At 40.7% G+C, this 23430-nt stretch overlaps 2 protein-coding genes across 6 annotated transcripts; both read right to left on the bottom strand.

Moving 5' to 3' along the window:
* Positions 1-3623: 3623 nt before the first annotated feature.
* Positions 3624-12839, bottom strand: gnl1 (guanine nucleotide binding protein-like 1). Its single transcript, XM_047599018.1, has 12 exons — positions 12629-12839; positions 11629-11773; positions 11018-11154; positions 10742-10893; positions 9173-9244; positions 8351-8543; positions 8074-8172; positions 7800-7982; positions 7030-7208; positions 6513-6699; positions 6138-6278; positions 3624-6032 (listed from the first exon to the last, which is right to left on the bottom strand). Exons 1-12 carry the CDS (start codon positions 12699-12701, stop codon positions 5761-5763), a joined length of 1833 nt encoding a protein of 610 aa, XP_047454974.1. The 5' UTR covers positions 12702-12839; the 3' UTR covers positions 3624-5760.
* Positions 12840-13358: 519 nt separating this feature from the next.
* On the bottom strand, positions 13359-22927 carry znf384b (zinc finger protein 384 b). Of its 5 annotated transcripts, XM_047598273.1 has the most exons (11): positions 21024-21265; positions 20636-20703; positions 20207-20435; positions 19650-19763; positions 17945-18099; positions 17770-17861; positions 16889-17113; positions 15262-15429; positions 15081-15159; positions 14823-14981; positions 13359-14678 (listed from the first exon to the last, which is right to left on the bottom strand). In XM_047598273.1, the coding sequence occupies exons 1-11, from the start codon at positions 21025-21027 to the stop codon at positions 14295-14297; spliced, it is 1677 nt and encodes a 558-aa protein (XP_047454229.1). In that variant the 5' UTR covers positions 21028-21265; the 3' UTR covers positions 13359-14294. The 5 variants fall into 5 exon arrangements, with proteins under 5 accessions (XP_047454229.1, XP_047454225.1, XP_047454226.1 ...); XM_047598269.1 differs by lacking the exon at positions 21024-21265 and adding an exon at positions 22506-22927 and having other exon boundaries at positions 13359-14981; XM_047598270.1 differs by lacking the exon at positions 21024-21265 and adding an exon at positions 22199-22441 and having other exon boundaries at positions 13359-14981.
* Between the last annotated feature and the right edge of the window lie 503 nt (positions 22928-23430).

The following is a 23430-nucleotide window of genomic DNA, read 5'->3' on the forward strand; positions in this document are numbered from 1 at the left end:
AATAAAACATTGTTTTTGCTTCACATTTAATGACTTTTCTTAATTTAATGGGGACACTGACACGGACACTGGCCCCGACCAAATATATGGTATTATGCGTGATAACAGCCGTGATGAACAGCAGATAAACAAACATAAAGTAGCTACCTGGCACATAAACTTTGGATTTTTTTTTTTTAATTGTAATCATTTTGTGAAAGTTTAAATCGTTGGGAGTTAAACTGACCCCAAGAATTAAAAGTGTTAGCAAACCAGAAGGTAATAGGAGGGTTAATCTAAAGGGGCCTCAAAGTTATGTTGCACCTCCTGCGTCATCAGCCTTTTGCCACCAAAAGCTCAAATCAACAGACTTCTTCTCAGGGAAATAAAAGGTGCATTCAATTCCTTTTACTGCCCCAGTAATGCCATGACAGCGAACCTAGCAGGAACAAAAGCCGCAGTGAAATTCATTGTACACCTCTGCTTTTTTGAACAGTGACAAGTCAAAATGTCCCACAGTTTAAAAAATCTTCGGCCTTGACATATTATCAACACTTTGAGATGTATTTGGACTCATTTTACTGAAATAAAATGACTCATACTGGAAAGCCAAAGTCAAAGTGCAGTTTTCAGAAGTATTCTCAGTAAAATGTGGGAGTGGAAATTATTTATTTTTTTTACTGGTTGGCCTGCGATGGTGCTCATCTCAACTGCCTTATGTACTATAAAGTCACAAATATGACGTGTCACATTAATTGGAGACGCAATTCTGGCACACAGGTTTGAACTTATTTGTTTAGTTTAACAAAGCGCCCCAAGTGAAATATAAAGCATAAAAAGGAAATGAATAAAAATAAATGCTTCGAAATTGTTCTCGTTCTCATTTCACATTACGATAGAGGAAGCCACTAGAGAGGAAGTGGCAGATGACATCCAATCTTAGGTGCGCAGGCCTCGCCGCCCCCCAACAGCGTGGCTGCAGCACCAGGACAACTGCCCAAGCTGTAAATCAGCATGTGTGTGTGTGTGTGATGGAAAGAGAGAGCGTGCGCGTCCGTCTGTGTGGTCTCTCTATATAAATGAGTCAATGTCACTCAAAGCAAAACAGGGGTCGCAGGCACAGTTTCAGAAAACCGTAGAGAGAAGGACATTTGTGTTACAGACTGTTTTCTTTAAAAACCTCTCCACGCTGTGAATAAACGAGTTCATGCGTGACGGTTGTGTGACCCAGTTTCTCTAAAGGTGATAAAGTGGAACGTGGTTGTGATATCGTGTAACGCTTACACACTATTAACACAATAAACGAGAAGCCTGTGCACAGTCAGCTCGGTGCACCTGACTATTAACTGCAGCAAAAGCTCATTGTGCTGGCTTTGATAGCCCTCTAGTGACCACCGGCGTGTACCTGCCAGCTCAGACGCAGAGCTGCGATTTGCCCTAATGAGACTCGGTGCAGTTTGGTTGTTTCTATGGAGCCAGCTGGGACATTTGATTTTAGCGTTCCTCTTTACAGGGAACGCCGAACCACTTGTGGCTCTTTTTGTTCTCCTTTTTTTTACAACTTCACTCTCAGTTTCACCTGTAACACCTGGTGTATTTGCGTCTACTCCGACCACGGTGGGAGCACGAAACCAGACTAATGAATTCTTCTGTTCTGCTTATGCCCCCACTCTCACATGAAACCAGTTTGTTGCCCCCTCGCCTTGCCCACATGTCACCCAGGGTCACACAGGGAGCAAGAATGGGGGTAAATAAGAGAAAGGAGAAGGGGAGGAGAAGGGGGGTCCTCACAACAACCTGTTTGCGTCATGAGAAAGCTTTCCAAAACCAAAAAAAAAAAAAAAAAAAGAGAAAAGATCAAATTCAAACCACATGGGCATTATTGGCGTGACCGACGCTGGCAGCAAAGACATTCAACACAGCAGAATTTAATTAACAGTTCTGAAATTTATGGTGTCATGCACCAGTAAATCTGGGGTCTTTGTCTGGTTGTAATTACTGGCGTACAGGTTCGACGGCCACAACATAGTTAGAGCTCTGACTGGGGAAATTAAGCAGCTCATGGCTTCGGCTGTGAATGGGAAACTATTCCAGATGATCCCTCTCTTCCCCCCTCTGAGTTTATCTAGTCAGCAAATAGCTTCTCCCGAGTACCATGCAAGTTGGCACCGAATCCAAATCATGCTAAAAGAGGGGACTTCCACCGTAAATAATGATTATAGCAGTTCTCTGTAGTGGTTATCATCATAGGTGCCCAATGGGTCACGATAAACATAATGGGATAATGGCTGCAGTCAGACTCCCTCTGACAAGAGGATGGGATGGGCGTCAAGTTGACAAACACTGTCAATGCAGTCGTCCCATAAAGACAGTGACATACAGTACTCAAATGGGACATAAATCTCGAGGACAGGTCTCAAATTTTTATCAGATGACTGTGGAAATCATTTTATTAGAAGCTGGGAGAGGTGGTAATTTATGCCATATGGTTCACAGTTAATAAAAGCAGTGGCACAGTGGACAACACACACAGTTGTGTTTTATTGTCTGTGCGACTCTCTTCCTCCCAAGCATCCTCCTTTATTAAATGTAGTCATGTAAGACACGCCGTGGAATGAAAATGAAAACTGGAAGTGCTTTGATGAGCAAACAGTTATAATGAAAGCAGACTCACAACACACTCCTTTGCAGGATCTTTTCTCAGGACTGCTGCATCTCTTCTTCACTCTTGTCAGGGTGAGAATCTGAAAGTAACAATAAATCACACACAGTGCCCTCCAGGCGTTTCTCTTATTATAAAAAATGCACGATTCTTCTTTTTTTTTTTTTCCCCAATCTGTAAATGCTCACACTGTCAGTTATAATATCAAATTCACAGGTTAATGCAATGCAACACTAAAGTCTGTCCAATCACGCACAAAGCAATATTATGCATGTTAACCTCCTCCACTGGTGGTTCAATGCAAACTCAGGCTTCCTGTAGCTCCTTATATGAAAGTCCACATCAGTTTCTTAAGCTTGCAAATTTGAATGCCTTTTGAAGGTGTGACACAGCCTGAAAAACAGGGTTTGTGTTTCATTATTTGTGGGAGAAAGAAATCAAAGCTCTGTAGGTGTGGGGGGTTTATGTGTAGGAGTCGGACAGACGCCAAATCATCACGAGTCTATTGTATAACACTATCTGCTATGTGGAACTACTTAGATTAACATTGATTCAATGTGCAATTAAAACAGCTCCACCGACTCCGAGAGTTTAAGGTTGACAACATCCCAAATCATTCTGTAATGATTTTGTGGTTGGGTACTCTTTACCTCATTTCATGCTATCTGCTCCAAATATTGCCCATCTGGGAATTTACCAATTAAGTAGTTTTGGGAGGATTTATAATTAGGTTGGAGTAGGCTGCAACCGATCGTTAGCATCAGTAAATCTCATCATAATAATTATCTGTCTTGGGTACTTATCGGCCTCGTAAGAACTTTAAGTATAAGGCACTAACGTCTCCGTGATAATAGGATCTCTGTCTGCCTGGCATTCAGGAAGTTTTCTCGTCATTTAAAGTAAAAGCCTAATTATGTGGAAAGTGGTGTGTGCGCGACTGTTAAATCACTAACGCAAAACACAAAAACAGACAAAAACATGGTTCAGAGGATTATCTCCTTTTATTGCAGAAAGCAGTCCAGTCATCATTAGGCATACTGGGAATGAAATGAGGAACGCAGCAAATAGCCTGAACACACCTTGAGCCTTTAAACTCACACTACTCTATCCAGACGCTGCCAGTTTTAATAATTCCAGGAAGAAGAAAAAAAATAAATCAACATCAACACAACCTTAACTCTGTTGTGTTTCTAACAGCATGGTAGTGTTTAGCATCTGCCTTGATTGTACCACTGGTAGAAATGACCGTATGTGGCTGCAGCGTGATGTATTACACAGTAACACAGCACCGTGCCGTAGAGTCCCCCTCAGTGAAGACGTGAATGAGGTACAACAGCACAAAATGATACAGCACTCAGGATTGTAGTGGGGCCATCACACAACACAGGGAAAAAAGCGAGAGACTGGTCACGTAAGAAATGTCCGTTCGATTATCACTAGAGGAGAGATGTAGGAAATAGTGCAGTGTCCAGTTTCTCTGTCCGTGTGCTTAAAGGAATAGTTGGCATTTTGGTAAATGTCCTTATTCACTTTCTCGATGGGCGTGTCTAAACAGGAAAGCTACAGCCAACATCTGATTCACTTTGCTTCGATATGTAAGATCATGTTACATATCATTTGTCTTAGTTATATACTAAATGCAGCAGTGTAAGAACAACAGGTTCTTGATAACAGGGTTCTTGACGGGGAAGAGGTACTTAATTAAAGGACCAGTGTGCAGCTTTATTTTATGTAGCAGGCTTTATTAGCAGAAATGGAACACAGTATTGATAATTATGTTTTCATTAGTGTGGAGCAGGTCCCCTTTGAAAGTAGCCAAGAATGGACGACCAGAACAGGCTCCAGGAAGTGTGTAGTAGTTGCTTAGCTTAGGTTCTCCTCCACACTTGGAAAGGCAGGGGTCAAGAAAAAGTATTCAGTTATTTGCAATCTGCAACTTCACCAACAGATGCACACTGGATCTTTAACCCTCGGCTGGTAACCTCACAAACTCACGGTGACATCAACACTGCGCGAATGAACTGAAAGCTAACGGTTTCCAAGTTATTAAATTCCACTAATTCCACTGCAAATTCAGTGGTATTAACCTTTTCAGCAAGAAAGCAAATTAGAATATTTTCAAAAACAATCCCTTCAATCGATTGCTAAGCAGAGTCAGTCAGACCCACTGTGCAGCTATTCGCAGACATGCTGAATGCGTCTTGCCAAATTCTGCACTAAATACTGAAAATCCTCATCAACAGCTGAGGAAAACTGTCGTAGTAGTTAAAACACTACAGGTTTAATTCCTGAAACATCCTCATCCAGCAATACAGGATTCAAAACACGCTGCCTTGCCCCTGTCCCAAAAACAACATCCGAGTTTTGATAGAATAAAATACCACTCTGAGACACAGTAGAGTCTGAAACCGAGTTCAGATAAATGATCCTCTACCGCACTCGTAATACTAGTAACTCCAAACCTCTGTGAAATATTTGTTTTATTGGTTCTAGTTTTATGGTCTGGCTTCTCCCATATCTAATCCCACACCCACTAACCAGTTGAGACATGCTATGTCTACGAGGAAGATTTAGAGTTGTGTTCTTAAATCTCCAGCTGCTTTGAGAGCCAAAAGGCTGCTCCAGTGAATGACATCACATCAACAGTGCATCTAATTTGTTTCCATCATCCTCTCCTGAACTTTGGCATCCCAGCTGTGAGGTCACTCATTGATAAAATGATTCCAAACCAGTCGGTGGATTATTCCAGGCTGAGGGAAGTTCGTTTGTTCCTTTGTCTCCCGAGAACTACATGCGAAATATAATGTTCAACTCAAATCAAACCAAACCAAACCCATTTCTAAAAGCAACACTAAAGAATGAGCTTTGTGGATGAACTAGCAGAGCAGAGGCACAGCATGGAATACATGGATATGCTCTGTATATTATAGGAGGCAGGAAAACAGGGAGAATGAATTAGAATAGATCATATTCATACAGAGAAGGTAATGACATGAGGAGTGGAGATGAAAGAAAAAAAAAAGGAATGCAGGAAAAAGGAGGAATGAAAAGTGCAGTGAGGCAGACAAGGGGAAAGTCAAGGGAAAGGAGCAATGCATGACTTCCTGCCTACCTCTCCCTCATTCGCATTCATTTTCCCGAAGGACATTGTACATGTTGACAGTCAAACCAGATTCTTTATCATCCCTCTGCCTTGGTTGTCCAAATCCTTCGTCTTCATCATCCCCATCTCCGTCCTCATCATCGTCTGCATCACGGTCTCTCTCTTCTTCTGGCTCGGTGCTGGACTCTCCGTCATCGTCGTCATCCCGCTCTCCTGTTCCTTCCTCCTCTGTCGATCTTCCTTGAAGAGCCATAATCTCCGGCAGGTCTGGGTGATTTTCCCAATGTTCTGTAGGCCATAAATAATCCAGAATAAATCACTTCTGCCTACTATTCATTTTAACTTTTAAGATACACAATAGGCTAAAATGAGGAGACCTGGATTATCTCATACCTCTCAGGCAGCTGTAGCCATGTGGTCTGAGGCAGAGGCACAATCTGCCATCAATTGCCAACCTAAGGAGACTATTGGCAGCGCGGTAAACATCGTTGCGAGCTGCTTTTGCCGTCTTATAGCCTCTTCTTTCAGCCCAAGCTGCAGAATGCAAAAGGAAAAGGAGAGAGATAGGTGTCGATAACAGCGTGTAAAATCATGCAATTATCCATAACTAAAGAATGAGTCTACTCCATCACAGCTTCCTTTTGAAAATGTAAATGTATGCTTGTCACCTTTTTACATAGACAACAGTAACAAACGGACTTGGGGCCAAGTGCCAAAAACAAACTGGACATGTCAGCAAGTATTAAGAGACAGAGATATTTGCCTTACCCTCACACACATCCCAAGCCGTCCAGCTGTGCTCTTCAGTCGACTGGTTTCTTTGGTGGGGACTGATATCTTGCAAACTTGGGTGCTTGAGTTTCAGTACAGAAAGGAAGGGGGTCCTCTCACACAGATAACCAACTGAGCTGTATGGTTCTTGCAGCTGAGCCACTGGGTAGATGCCTGCCAGAATCTATAGAAAATTAAGTCAAAGGAGATATAAAGGACAAGAGGGAGAATGAATTAAGAAATATATTATAATAACAAAGACAAGTCCGTAATACTTTCGGAAAAAGCACAATAATACACAAATACTGAATAAATGTCGAATGGGGATCATTAAAACACTGCTGGAATTCATCAAAAGCCTTTAAAAAGGTACCAAGTAGAAGTGTATCAAATCAAAAACCCATCTCCTGAGATGTGTGAGTGCATGCTTTTCAACACAGTGAAGTTGAATTTAATCAGGCAAGTAAACCCAAAGTCACGTCTGCTTTTGAGTACACAACAAGTGGGCTCGTACCTGTAACTGTTTATTGACAAGGGAGGGGAAGACCAGTCCAGGGCAGTCGCACAGTTTGACTGTTGGGGTGAGGTAGTAGGTCTGGAAGTATTTGGTGTGGCCTGGGGTTCGGGACACACTCACCACCTTCTTCCCCACCAGGCTGTTGATCACGGATGACTTACCAACGTTGGGAAAGCCTGAGTAAAAGATCATCAAGGTAACAATTTGTAAGTGTTTAAAGTCACAACTAGCACTTAACTGATACTGGCCTGTTCAGTGGCCTTTTATATTGAGCCTGAAGCCAATGACTTCAGTATATTTCACACATACAGATATCATCATGATTAACTTCATGTAGATGACTGTCACTTCAGAATACTCCAGATGTGTTTCTTTCTGATTTGCTTGCGAGACTATATTGTGGCAGCCGGGAAGCCAGACACAAAGTTTTGGTGAGAAAATTTCAGTCTCCGGTGGCTCTGTTTGGAATTTATTATTCTGTTACCACATATGGGGTAAAGGATATTGCCAGTGAAATAACTTTTAAGGATAAACAGTTGTAATTGAGGCATTTGTCAAGAAGCTCACATTACATGATTCATGAATCTGATTGGTTGTATGTCTACTCAATTTTTCGCAGTGGTATTTTTTTTCTGTATCTGTTGAAACATACCTCACTAGTTACCAGACTCAAATTCAGTACTGACTCTGGCTACACAAGGCTAAAATTTTAGCGTCATTTTAAGTAGTTTTTACCACAAGTTCTCTGAGAAATATCAGGCAATTACCTATGCAACCCAATGTAAGAACCCCATCTTTGTAGAGCTCCTGTGATGGACTGCTCATCTCCATAGCACTATCACTTTGATGCTCCATCAGCACCGATTCCGCCCCTTCGTCTTGGTGCTCTCCATCCAGTCGCTCGGCTGCAGCGTCTCTCTGAATCTTCTGCTCCCAACTAGACAGGTCAACTGAGAAAAAATGACAGGTAACATTTTGAGCATCAGTACAAATGTTCAGATAGAAATAGCCATATTAATACCAGGATGAACAGACTCTCACCTCTTCCTGATGTGATTTCCTGACAGGCCTTCAGAATATCTGTAGTGCCTCCAGCGTGACCCCAATCAGCCTTCCTCCTCATCCTCTTCTTCTGGAGCACTGAAAGAAAACAAAGACAGCTTAGACTTATTATAAGAACTGGATGCAATCAGACAGAGAGCAGGTTCATCTGTCATGAAGTTGAAATAAGTTATATTAAGGTTTTTTTTTTCCCATTCCCATTCTTATTTTATCATTCATGTATCTGGTTTAGTCTTGCCACTCTCCCTATCCTCACCTGTGCTGTAAGGCTGTCCAGGGTGGGAAGTGAAGCATACTATTTGCAGGTGAGGGAACTGGGAGGTCATGTAGTGTTTCCAGGCAATCACCAGTGGGGGAGGACAGAGGTCAGCTTTGTTCAACACCAGGATCACCTGTTTCTGTAGATCTCCTGTGATGTAGTGGTACAGGGACGGAGGGAACTGCAGGACCTGGGTGGTTTGCATGAAGACAGATATTCAACAAATAAACCACGAGATCATGTCATTAATAGGAACAAGATGAGTTGTGCCATTTTTAACTTTGCATTAAAACTGGAAGTGTGTCAGAAGCAAAGAAGTGGGTTTTATTTCTAATTTAAAATCAAATCAGGAGCCGCAGGTCACACTGACACACACTCAACACAGTAGAATCTTAAATGCAGATATTTCCTCTCACCTCATCAGTAAGAGCAGAAATTACAAATTTAATGAGGCACTTAAATCAAGAAGAAAACAAAAGCACAACACTCAGCCAAACATTTAGTTATTAACACCATTATCACCATTTTGCCGTTTCCAAACGTACATGTACAGATCCTGAGTTTGAATCTTTCCATCTTATCAGTTTTACTATGTGTTTAGAGATCCTCAACATCATACCACTATATGTGTTTCCTTTCAGTAAAAAGGCAAGCACTTCTAATTATGTGTTTTTAGATGTGCACACATGACTTCACATGAGTTTTGAAAATGGAACAGGTAAAAACAAACACCATGTCAAGTAGTGAGAACATATTTGACTGTGTCTCCATCTTGTGGCCTGATTTGTCCTACAAGCTTGTGCTCCAAAGTTCACCTACCGGGTGCCTGATGTCAACAATGAGCAGGATCACATCTGACATCTCCAACACTCTCCATAGTTGCCGCCATGTCTAAAAAAACAAACAAACACACATGAGGAAATTAGGAGGTTAAATGATCTAAACGAAATGGAGTGACAAATTAACAAAACTTAAGTGTGAGAGTGCTCTGCAATATTTTTTTTTAATTATGATTATTATTTTTTAAATTAGCCAATGACAGATACAGAAAAAAAATAGAGATGCACTAACACATAATTGTCAAGTCTGAAGATCTTGTTGGCTTTACTGAGTATAATTGTATGTTTCAAATCATTATGTCGCTGCGTGGCCCACAGCTTTCATCGTGTTTGGCTGCTGCAACCCTCTAAATACCTAAATATACAAATCCTGCTCTGTAACCAGGTGACAGACACAGTCAATTACTAGCTGGTAAACATAGAGGCATTTTCTGAAGAGACAAATGTCGTCCTTGTTTGTGAAGATTACAGTAGTCACCAAGAATAGAGAGTCAATATAGGATCCAAATTCACCATATGACCCGAAACATGAGTTGAACTGAATGATAATGTTGCTCTCAGGGTTAAGATATGCATTAGTTTGATAATGTAATGCACTAATTTAATTCTTTAAAACTAATATCTGGTACATAGGCAAGACAACATTCAGCTTATTAATTTAAACATTATTTTCCCATAATTTTATCTTCATTTCCACTTAAAAAGCCATCATCTCCAGATTACTGAGAGTCACTTATTACACCACCAGCTGCTCAATCCCTGCTTCTGCAGCGCTGTGCCACTTGAGCTCACCCCACGCTTTCAAATCAAATGATCTGCAGGATATTTAGCTCTGAAAAATACTCAGAGCAAATCTGAATAATAACAGCATGTAGACAAGCCTTTCTCAGTGGAAAATAGCAGACAATTTGCAGGTGTGTACTAAAATTCTATTTCACACCTATATAGCACAACTTTATAAAATGAAACGATGCATCTAAAGTGCGTCCTGGAGTCACACACTGAATAATAGCATCAAATGTTATGTCTGTAACATGAAAGTGACAAAGCAAGTACACTGGGTAATCATCAGTTTATGGCAAACTCATTAACAAGCAGCATTATTTCATCTGCTGGCAGAGGATTCAGCTTTGCCACCTCCAAAACAATTATCGAATGACATAACAATAGCTATATGACTATACATAAACTACTGGTCTCATCCAGATAAGAAACTAATCCTGGCTCACCAGAAAATTGGTGTGACTTGGATTGCATGACTGGATGATTTCGTACAAAAGATGGAATAAATTTTGACTTGACGGATTCATTGGCAAGATAAGACTGGTAAATTAAAACTGAAAAAGGGCATTAAATATATATTAAGAACCTGTGCATGGTACTTAAAAGTTAATTAGTTCTGGTTGCTAACACAATACTTGACTGTTTAAAACTAAAAATTAAGCGGTGACATTCCATGTTAGTTAAAACAATTGCCTATTAATGGTTTGATAGCACAGAATTGAGAAATGTGAAATGGCCCTAGAGGGTATTAAAGTAACTTATCTACCTCCAGGTTGTGCTCAAAGTGGCTGAGTGAGCCAGGTGGGTTTCTAGAGTGCAGGTCATCAAGGTAATCTCTGTAGGACTTCTCCTCTTTCCTCAGCAGGTTCTCTCGTGTCATCTCATAATTCCAGGATGGCCGTCGGGGGAAACCAAGACCTGAAGGTAAATAATCACGTTTTGCTTGTGTCAGGCAGTGACTGACTACATTAGTCTAATTTGATTATCTGTTTAGCTTGCTTCAAAACAGTCATGAGTAAAGCACAAAAACAAATATTACAACCTTTCTCTGACGGGTAGATGTCATTAATGTCGACCTCAAGTTCTTTATCTGAGACTGGCTGCAGCACCTTCTCCCTGGCCGCTTTCTTCCTCTTCTCCACCTCCTCTTTACTCTCTTTCTCAAAGTGCAGACGAAATCTGAAAAGACAATAATTATAGTTCACATCGTTCCCTTTGTTGGACTATATAATTTAATTTAAATTAATGACTGATGGCTTTTAATTAATGACTAAATGAATGACTTAACTTTATTACATGCAATAAAATCATTTTTTTATAATAATTGACAGATACAGACATAAGCAATACAGTGTGTTTTAGCTAATTAGAGCAATTTCAAAAAAACTCATTAAAAAAAATCACACATAAATCAGAAAAGTCAGACATGTTATATTGTTACTTGGATGAGTGTCATAAAAAATGACATTTCTTGCTGATTCAAGTGTCCATTTTCTGCACTACACACACAGAGGTGCTGTACCTACTATTTATATCACTCTCAAATGTCAGACAGCAAGCACAGATCTGTGGTTATCTCAGCAGCATCTGACATCTTTTACAAAGCTGTGCTTTTAATCAAATGAGTATTAGTATAAGACACCGACAACTCACCTGTTGGGGTCATATCTACCTTCTCTGCTGAATGGCTGCTGATTTATTCTTCTTACATCAGTGGTCTCACTATCTGAGGTATCTGACTGACGCTCTCCTCGTTCAATGCTGGCATTGCGGCTACTCGGCCCAGAACCAGTGTCACCTGAGAGGAATCGCAGCCAAACATAGGTGTACATCACAAATCAGCACAGAAACTCACTATTTCCAGTAGAACATTTCATTATCCACATTACCAGGTAGTGTAAACCTAAAGTAGTAAGTAAGTCTGAGTGGTGAGGAACAACGAAATGTTTTAAGTGCTGAAAATAATAATAATAATGATAATAAAAATATGCAAGATCTATGAAATTTAAGGTCCGAACTGATCTAAGATAAAGTCCTAAGGGGGTTGTTCTGAGAAATGTATGAGAAGACACAGCTTGTTTTAGTGTTGACTGAACAGACAATGGGGCGTAAGTGGATTCAGAGAAAAACTAAGAAAACAGTAGTAGTTGTCAGTGGGTCCTTAAAGTTTTGAACGTATATTCTATTACATTTTGTGACAATTAAACCACTTCAACAGCAACACAAAATACACTAGTACTTAGAATGCATATATCCTAAATACATGTATGTATTTATCAAAAAGTGACATGATGGCACTACCCTACAACACGATTTCTGCTTATTTGAACTAGTATCTAGTGTTGTTTATGAAAAATGCCACGTGCCTTTAAACCCTTTTTAACAAACAGGTGAGCCTGTGCTATCCCGTTGTACTGGCCAAGTTCGAAGGCAAGTTATATCACACCACTTCATATAATTGTAGCTAACACTAAAACAGACGTTTCTTTGACACGCTAAATTGCGGGTACTCTGGTGCTCCACATAAACCTTTTAACGTCCCTTAGCATCACGCAGACACTCTGTGCTAACACAGTGTTTTCTTCTGAGGATAACGAACCGTTAGCTAATTGCTAAGGCTAGCATGCTAACGCTAACGTCAAAATGTAGTCACCTCTTTTTCTCTCCCGTTTGACTTGTAGCTGTTTCTTCTTCTGTTTATTGCTGAATGGCTTTTTCCGAGGCATATTAAAAAAATAAGACTGTTGGTATGTATAGCTATAAACTGTATACTGGTGCCCAGAGCTTCTCCCTCAGCTTTCTTCTTGACGTTATTTACATGGGTGAAGTTTCTCGACTCCTACACTTTTCAGTGACGCCATATCCACTGCAGACTGCGGAGAACGGTGGACGGAACCATTTTAAGTGTTTATAAGCGACCCAGTTTTTTGTCTTTCGCGCTTTAATTGCGCGACGTTATGCAGATTTACATTTACACGAGTAAGAAGTATTACTTTGCGTATTATTATGCACAATTATCGCAAATTTATTCGTCAAACTAACTGTAAACCCCCTGCATCATTTTGGTATAGTCCACTTTTGTAAACACCTCACAAATTAGCACATTCCAGCACAGAAGACTTAAAACATTAAATACACTTGATGCTCATAAACTGAAACCATGAATAACATCGTGTTTACTTAACCCCTATACCCGTGATACAATAGCCCCTCTCCTTTTTAATATAAAAATAAATAACATTTGAAGTTGACTAATTAAGAGACAGAACTACGATCGATTCCTTCATTTCATGTACAGAAAATGAATGTCCTCCCTGAAGGCACTGCGACACTTAAGGAAATAATGAATTAGGCTCTAAACCAACACAAACAGAAAGATGAGAAACATTTCAGAGGGTTTATTGTATCATAAGCAGAAAAAACACACATATTAGATCAGATGTGTCAATATGTCTATAAAGTATTATAAACATTACAGTGGAAGTAAAATAGCAAGAGCACATTTGGATAACATTACTTTAAGGACATACACACAAAGCAGTACAATAGGATTACATGAAACATGAACCGACTCATTCCGCCAAATGTCATGTCAAGGCCTGCAAATAGGTCTAAATATGTTTTGCAGATGACCACATCCTTTAAACACACACTCATACTTTATAAACTGGTTGTATATATATCTGTATATACTTGATTGCTATTTTTTTTTCTTTCCCGAAAGGAAATAACCTCTAAGTCCCTTTTAAGGTTGAAAAGATCACAGGCATGTATGTTACAACATAGCGGAGGTAATAATACTGATGTAAAAACTGAAAGTCTCTGTATGAAAGTATAAAAATTTACCTTCACACCAAACTACCAATTTCATCAACAGAAAGGCCATAAAGTCCTGTGGCCAGAATTGTATTTTTAGGGAAGAGCAGGAGGTGAGAACAATAAAGAGAAGCACTGTCGTTTAGATGCTTCCTATCATAAAACCATCACTGTGATGGACTGAAACACTTTATTGCAGCCTTTACATGCATTTTTTACTCGGACGGGGCAATTAAGCAAAAGGGGAAAAAAATCAAACAAGGCAGAAGGAAAAAAGAGACAAACTTTAAAAATAAAAACTAACAAAATTATCTTCCGTATGCTGTCTCATCATATCACTTATCGAGTCTGCCTAAAAACTGGTTTCAGGCACAGTCACAAGTTCCAACGTTTCTTCATCATCTTAGTATTGCTTTAATTCTTCGACTTTCCATCTTCCATTTTCTGTTATCTTGGATAAATTCTTACTGCCCCACTTCCCACACTCCCTCCTGTCATCACCTCTAAGAGTTGAGGTGTTCCACTTGAATGGTGGATGCTGACACAGTGAGACAGAGGTCCTTGTGGGAAGTAATGTCAGCCACACTGACTGGCTTGTACTGGATGTCACCGGGAGACACTGTCTTGTACTGATGCAGGTCAAATGGACAGGAGATGGTTTCTGACTGAGGGTAGTTACTCTGTCCCTGTTGGCCACCACCTTCTGCTCTGCTCCCAGCTCCCCCAGGACGGGTTGATCCTCCATCTGCTCTCTCTACCCGGCTCTGAGCTCCAGCCTGACCCTGGCCCTGGCTTTGGTTCTGTTGTGCCGGCTGTGCTGCCGCAACTGCTGTTGCAGTCAACTGGTCTGGATTGTGTTTCTCCATGTGTTTCACCAGATACGTCTCCTGAGATGAGGGGAGGATAGGTAGAGGGGAAACAGTGGACACATGACTACACGGTGTAAAGTAGCTGCCAGGTGTCTGATGCCAGTGAGGCGATTCATAATGTTTCATGTAGAAATGCTCTTCAGAAATGGACATTTGTCTTACTGAGGTATAAGTACGGTTGCAGAGACCACATGAGTAGATCCTGGCGTGTTTGACTGTGTGGGTGGACATGTGCACCTCCAGGCTTGCGGCATCTATGTATCCTTTATTGCAGTTGGTGCACTTGTAGGGCTTGTCTTTGTTGTGTTGACGACGATGGGACTGGGAAAAGACATGTTACTGAACAAGAGCTGGAAAATTGTGACAGTGAAGTGCTCTTACATATTTTATGTATAAGAGGAGAACTAATTTATTACATACCTGTAAATTTGAGAGCTGCGTGAAGGATTTCTCACAGCCTGGGTGGGCGCACTTGTATGGTCGGTCTCCAGTGTGAATCCTGAATAAAAAACACACAATGCATGAATGTATATGCACTGACTCCGATCACGTTCACGGGACCACAAGCACATGAGAAACCCAAGAACAGTGGATGACCTACCTGCTGTGCTGCTGAAGGTGACTGAGCTGTCTGAAGCACTTTTGGCAATAGGAGCAGGTGTAGGGTTTCACTCCAGTGTGGATGCGGATATGTTGGGCCAAGTAGCTAGAGTTGGCAAATGACTTGGTACAGTGGGGACACTTGTGAGGCTTTGACTCTGTGTGGTTCCTGATAAGAGCAGACAAAGGGGTGAAGGAAAAACAAAACTTTAAGGGTAAATAGAAAAAAACACAATGAAAAGCAATTTCTCAGTTTACACAAACTTTTCGAAAAGAACATCTCACACATGTAAAATAAAGCATGCAGCAAAAAAAAGCAACAAGCAACCTGATCTTCACCATTTGTACTTTCTTCTACATTGAGTACTTATATAATTAAGTTGTCATTTAAAATTTCACATGAAGACATAAGGATCAGTCTACCTCATTTGAATAAATGATTGACTGATTAAATAAATAAAAAAAGATTAACTTCATTGATTTGGGGAAAGCCAAACACAACAGAAAGAAAAAAAATAACAGAACATGACATGAAAGCAAAGCATGGCAATAAAGGATTTCTCTCCATTCGATGGAGATACTAAGAAAACGCTCTGATAAGGAAGTATATCAAACAATACCACAATGAATTGCTCAATGGCAACCTACAATACACCTATAAGGCATAACATTATGACCACTAACAGGTGAAGTGAATAACATTGATCATCTTGTGACAATTCAGTGTTCTGCTGGGAAACATTTGAACCTGGCATTCATGTGGATGTTACTGAGACATGTAGCACCCATCTAGACCAGACCAGACACCCCCACCCCATAGTAATGACACTACTTGACGGCGGCTGACTCACACACAAAAACAGTTTAGGAACAATTCAGAAAACATGAAAAAGAATCTGTGAGAAGATCCACAGAGGCCCCTCCCCTAAACCGAGAGGACCCGAAGGTCCCCACTAACAACACTGTGTTCCCAGACATCACAGGACACCATCAGAAGACCCATGTCCATTCTCTGATGAGTCACAACGGTTTTGGAGGAACACAGAAGTCCTAAACAATATGAGGAAGGTGGTCATAATGTTACACTTGAACTGATCTGTGTTTTTTTTTTTTTTTTTTTCTAAATGCTTATATGTAGGTGTCTATGGAAGAGGAAGCTGCAGCAGAAGTAATGGCAGGACATGCAGACAAAAGAGACACGTAAAAGTGAGAAGGAGGAAAAATCTGACAGAGTAAACAGTATGCAGGAAGCAAGAATTGTGCACAACTGACAAAAGATCGAAAGGGGTTAAATATTGACCCTTTAGGAATCAATATAACAGGACATTTCAAATGTTAATTCTGATTATAGTATAAATTATGAATCAAATGCTTTTCATGGGCAAAGCCTCAACTTGAAAGGTGTAATTTGAATTCTGATTTTCTGAAAAGGTCACTGGATTGAGCTGGTAGTGCGTAAGCCAACATCCACATGGCAATGTAATATGCTTCTGCACACCACTCCACTCTTTTCCCCAAGAGGAAGAAGAAGACAGGAGCGTCTAAAGGGGACTCGGCAAGACAAGATAACAGGACAAGGAGTAAGGTGCGGGGTGGTAACAGGGGGAAGGGGGGAAGGTCTGCAGTACCGTGTGTGCTGCTGTAAGTGACTGAGCTGCCTGAAAGATTTCTGGCAGTAGGAGCAGGTGTAAGGCTTGGCCCCGCTGTGGATGCGGATGTGCTGGGCCAGGTAGCTGGAGTTGGCGAATGACTTGGCGCAGTGAGGACACTTGTGAGGTTTGGCCTCTGTGTGCGACTTGGAGTGGATCTGCATGTCAGACTTACTGAAGAAGGTCGCCGCACACATCCGGCACCTACAGGCGGAGAGACACAGAAATGGGGAGGGGGCGGGATGGAAAACCAAGAGGGAAAGGAGGGAAACATACACACAAGAGGAGATACAAGAAAACAAGAGAGGATGGGGGGGAATTATGAGATAGATAGAAGCCATGGAAAGAAATAAAATATGACACAAAAATAAATGACAAAGGAGAACTCAATGAAGACGGACATAAGTAAAATCAAATGTAAGAGACACATCCAGACAACACAGAAAGATGTCGAGGGAGAAATTAGTAAAAACTGAAGGGAAAAAGCACTCTGATACTTTAAAAAGTGACAGAGCAAGTCAAGAGCGTGATCACAGTTTAAAGAGCATGCTTTATAAAGACAAAGAGGACAGCAGGAGGCAGGTTCGTGTCTATGAAGCGCTGATGTATTTGTTTTCTCAAATACATGAGGGAAAGAAACAGCCACTACGAAGCGGACATGCCCTGCCACAAAATGCAGTGAGAAGTGTTAAGAAGTGTCGGTGTGTGTCAGATGCTTCTATCCAGCAGTGCCTAGTTCATCTATAAAAGCCAAACATGTCTATGGTAATATCAGCAGGACACAGAGGAACAGGTGTACTTGCATTCCACAGAGCAAGGACAAATGGAGAAGCACGTATTTGTCTTTCTGGTCATCATACCTGTATGTTTTAGTGCTGTCTTTTGGGCCGTGGTCTTCGTCTTCATTGGACAGATCATATGGGTCTCCAGCATGATGCTGCAAAGACGCCACCTACGAAAAATTCAATTAATTAGTAATTTAATTACCTGCACATTCCATCTCCTTTTCTATTTCACCATCTGCTATTCTCTTACCTGGCCCCCGGCCGTGAGCTGAGCCAGTATTAGTGTCTCGTTTCCTGGTCCACCCAGAGGACCGACCCTTGACAATGTGGTCTTCTTCTTTCTGCCTCTCTTGGAGGGTGTTGGCATCACGACCACGTGGGATGTCCCATCCCCTTCTTTTTTGTCTATAATAAGACCAGAAACAGTCATTCAAGAGGAAGGAACAGGGCAGCAACCAATGTCTGAACATGTTTCTAATGAACCCTTCAGTACATAACGTCCTCCACACATTGTTTGGTAGGTATATTGATTATATTGGTTGTCAAGCTGAAAATCTGACTACACTACAGGAAGTTCTGTGTTATAGTCTTTCAGGTGTAATAGACATTTGAATTATTCAAACAGTGGAGTCTGGATAAAAGCTAAACTGATTTAGTACTTTTAAATAAATGTAGCTCGTTCTTAGCCTGGCATGGACACAGTAAGTTCTTATCAGAATAAGAGTTTGGTGAGTCCAGTCCGGTTTCATTATGAGGCGTACGCTCCACACAAGTAATTGGAAAGTTGTGCATCCCATCAGAGCCATTTTGTTGTAAACAAATTCAGCTCTACAGTGCTCAGATGACGCGGATGAGTATGGCTAATACTCTCCTGTCTGCCACCACATAAAGCCTATCCAATTTGATTTGATTGACCTGGCAGCCAGAGCAAAATCAGTACCCAAGGGAGCAACTGCAGACCAACTTCATATGTTTTGTGCTTTAAAATAACAAAGCTTAAATGTAAGTTACAAAAAATGTCTGTTAAATAAAAGAATACTATAAACATGTGAATATTTTCTAGGGATCATCTGTGGACGATATGTTTATATTTTCAGAAGAATAGATGTGCAAAAGAGGCTGGATAAGAAGTTTAATTATTAGCTGATGGTTTTCTAACAATGGGTGTGCTTATAATTGAAGGTCTCAGATCAATCAGTGCTTTGAAGATAGGACTCCAGTTGACAGAACTCAACTGGGTTCATTCAAATAATAAGAGCAGACTGAACAAAATCGATAGGTTTTTTTTCTCACAGCTGGCCACAACATGGTAATAATGAACAAAAACAGGTTTGATTGTGTTCCAAGGAACCAGAACAGCATAAAATCTCTACGTCTATGCTTCAATGTTTACTTTGATTCTTCAACCCTTGAAGCGTACGTTTATTTGCTTTCACAAAATGCTCATTTCAATCTTTGTTTATGTAAGGGATAATGCCCGACGACGTGTCCATTCACAGAAATGAACGAATGACTGCTCATACCATGGTCATTTACAAAATAAATAAATATTAGGTCAATTATTAATACGTTAATGTTGTTTTTTACCGCTTAAATCATAAGTTTTTCCACAGGAAGCAGCTGCCGTTGTGATAAAAAAAAAAACTGTGAAATAACGTATGTTCTGTGTTTCTGTTGCCACGGTTACCAAAGCATTTGAGCCAGCGCAATAATTTAGGACTGTCATCAGGTAATTTAACCGGGACGTCTTTATGGGTGTCCATTATCACTTTTTAATTCCCCCGCAGCCAATCAGAATGGAGGATTCACCCAGACCGTGGTATAAATACTGATAATTATTACCTGTACTTTAAGAGACAAATAAACATTGCCTAGTTTTAATAAAAGATAATTCTATTAAGGCATTACATTTACATTTATTATATGACGTATATAGTTCATTGTGCATGGTTCACCTGAAGAATGGAGCGCTGAAACGATCATGGTTGTTGCTGGATGACCAGAGACAAATGACTGAGAGGAGGTGGGAGAGACTAGAGTTCCCTGAGGAGTCGTGATGACCAGACCAGCTGTACAGAACGAGAGGGAAAGGATTATAGTCAGATACGAACTATGTTCAGGAATTTGTCCAGAATCACGTTTTGAAGATGAACCCCCCACATGCATTTTTTTTGTAATATATGCAGCACCTGGAAGTGTATGTGTATAATGCAGCGCTACTTCTCCCTCATTTGAGGAAAGCCTTGAGGGTGTAGCATGAATCGAAACACACAGATGTTCATTTTACCCCAAGTTGTCCTACTGGCAACATTTGTCCTCATCAACTAAATCATTTAATGCGCTGCTGTTATTTTATGATCCTGAACTCAACTTATGGGATTCAAAATCCAGCCTCAAACCTGGATGTTGATCTGTTTTGAAAAAATAAAATCCTCCAATTATCAGTTATTTTTTCAAATTTAAATTGAGGAGAGAGGCCCTTAAAGGCTTCTCTGTGCGGAAACAGACCCACCTGCTGTCATGATGCCTGTGGAGGGGACAGGCAACACTGTGATGTTCTGGGTGCTGTGAGGAGGGTGGAGGTGTGCCACGCTACCAGCCTGTCCTCCTCCATCTGTCTTGCCCCCAGGGGTGGGGATGGTGAGAAGAGCTGTCTGGTAGTGGGACGCAGAAGAAGAAGAGAAGGAAGCACACTTTTCCTGTTGCTCTTTCACCTTGTTTAGGAACATGGCATTCTCAATCTGTCGGGAGAGAAGATTGATTAGACATGTAGCGCTGTGCGAGTCATCACACAAACTTAAGGGAGACGCAAGCTTCTGTACTAAAGGAGCTTTGAGAAACCAGCACTTGTGTTTTGATGCAAACTTGAACAAATACTTTGTCCTTGCTCCTCGCAGCTCCTTGTACGTCAGCTTATTAGAGTAAATGCTTGAAGTTTTACCTGTCCTGGCACAGTGGGAACAGGAGACCAGAAATACGATGAATTAAAATGGGAATCCTCCATCATTTCTGCAAAGACACGAAAGCAACATTTGAAAGGTTTACAGAGCATACAAAGGCACAGATATTAAACACACAAGCAAGAGGGCTCATTTAAATTCAGGCAGAATCTGAATGAGCTTAAAATGATCTAAATGCAAACTATTCCCTATGTACAGTCAAGTCATTTTGGAAGCTGTAGTTTATGCGTTATATCACATTATATCGAGTCTATCCTTGCTGATATTAAGTAAGTGGAGTGGGCAATCCTTGTAGTTAAGAAGATAATACAGTTCAAAAGCACGGCAAACTAAAGATGCCAGAGTGTCCATAAAGCTGAAACAACCCACCCATAAAACAGAAGCTGAACGCTGTGACCTTCAGGATTCACTGCGCCGCTCTTTCATTAAACTGCATTCGTTTCAGTCACGGCTACTTGACAGCATTAAGTCTACAAAAACAAAGCAGCACATTTCTACTCGAACGGTTTAGAGAGCATAGGAAATGTTTATGTGGCCTATTTCCGCCCAGTCTATTGAGAAAGACTTCATTGATGTTTCCCACACCTACAAGCACGGGCTAAATATTCCTCGTGGAGATCAATAACGTTACTATAAATACTGGAACAATGTATCATTGGTTTAAGGGCTTAGCCGCTACCAGACCGACCTGTTTTGGGCTGGTGGGAGGAGGGGGAGCCAAAAATTTAGTATCAGTTCCTCTCTCTCCCTGTTTATTTGTGTATCTAAATCCAAACATATTACTTGGTTTGCTTGGCTGAGATTGGATTAAACAGTAATTAATTTAGGGGAAATGCACCCTGAAATAATGAAGCCTGTAAAAATAGACTTTCAACAAAATGCCAAAGCTGGAGCCTCTTTAAGACGGATAAATGTTAATGGTGGATATTCAGAGAATATTAAAATAAGATGTTTTATATTAAGGTTTTACGGCCACGGGGAATCCAGTCACTGTTCATTTTCTTATTTACACCTGTCCATTTCCTCCTGTAAACCACGCTGGGGTGCGTTTGGGGGCCCCTGGAAGTCTGAGGCTCTTGGGACTGCTTCTCACTTTTCCTCAGTTGATAATTCAGCCGTGTAACATCCGAGTAGCAAAACGTATTTAATTTAAAAACAAAACGGAGATAAACCGTGGTGGAGTGACCGAGAAAACGAATGATAAAAATTTAATAATTAACAGATTATAAGGGCAATGATAGGAAGACAGCCAAAGACCACACAAAAGGTCTGAAAAACAAAAATAAGGATTTAGTTTCTGGGACTACGATCACGTTTAGCTCCACGGAGCCAAAAGGGCGTAACGTTTAATTATATTTGTCTTCCTGTATGCTAGTAACTACTATTTAATGTAAAGTTCAACTTTCTCAACTGCTTCAATTCCGCCAAATAAATTCGCTGGCCACTACGTGCTGGCATCCGCGGCTTCACTTTTACTCAAACTACCTCACAACAAAAGACAACTTTCATAAAAATGCCAAATATGAGACGTATATAATGTTTACAATAAGCCGCAGCTCAACAGCAGGACTCCATTTCGGCTCCTAGCACCATGCAGTTAATCAGGCCCGACGTGCTGATTAACATACAGTTAGCAGACACTGTGCCTGTGGTGCCCTCCAGCTCGGGAAAAAAAATAACAAGCAAAGAAAAAAAACCAAAAGCATAAAAAAAACTGAAGCGAAGAGGGAAAAAAACCAATAGACCATCCTCACAGACTTCCGGCTGTGGGGACGGGAGGAGAGGCGGCAGCAGAGACGTGCAAATCTACCCAAAATTACTAGCGACTGCATGGAGAATAGTGGCGTTTACCGGTACCGACGACTCCCTCTTCCTACCCGGAGCTCCTGCGGGTCGGGACAATTTGGACACCGTTTCCAAATCTGTCCGAATTCCTGAAAATCAGTGAAGTTTTTCCCTCCTCTCTTTTTTTTTTTTTTTTATTTTTTTTTATTTTTTTTTCCTCCGGTGAGCCAGCTGCCTCGTCTGAGCTTCACTTCCTCCGGATAAGGTCGACAGACAAAAGGAGTGTGTGTGTGCCGATGTCACTTCCGGCATATGAGGGACAGTTACCGCAGTTCATTTTAAAAAATCTAAAATGTCCTCGGTCGGTTAAATACTGTCCTTTCGGGAGGAGTGTGGGCAGATGTGAACCGTAACCGCACATGATCGTAATGTTTCTTCGCTGCATTTAAGGCTGAAGTTGCGACGACGAGAAAGCCAGTATAATGATGCGTTCACTTGGTGTCGAAAATGACAGAGTCCACAGGTTGAGTCTAGGTCACAGGGAAGTTTTCATTAATCGTGTTTAGATGGAAGTCTAGTGAATAGGTACGCCTGATAAAGCATCATAAAATTCATAATCATGTGAATAAGTCACACTGATTATTTGGATGTAGAAAATTAGGCTATGAGAACATTTTTCATTTGAGTGTCCCAGAGTCAAAGATTGTTACTTTTTGGGCAAACCCAAATGAGTTAGTAACGTAGTTTAATTCGGTTTACAATAATATAAAACTGCAGTAACCTGCAAACATTCACTATATGTAAAAACTGAGACTTCCTTCTTTTCTTTTCTTTTTTTTTTTACTTCAAAATATCCTTTGCAACCTTTACAAACAGAACAGCTCAACCAACGACAGAGGTTCCTTTCAATGTTTGTATAAAATATGAATACTAAATTTTGATAGTTTAGGATTAATATGAATATTTAATTTGTATGTTACTGCATATTTAC

This window comes from Mugil cephalus, chromosome 11 (assembly GCF_022458985.1).
Source record: "Mugil cephalus isolate CIBA_MC_2020 chromosome 11, CIBA_Mcephalus_1.1, whole genome shotgun sequence".
Classification (NCBI taxonomy): domain Eukaryota; kingdom Metazoa; phylum Chordata; class Actinopteri; order Mugiliformes; family Mugilidae; genus Mugil; species Mugil cephalus.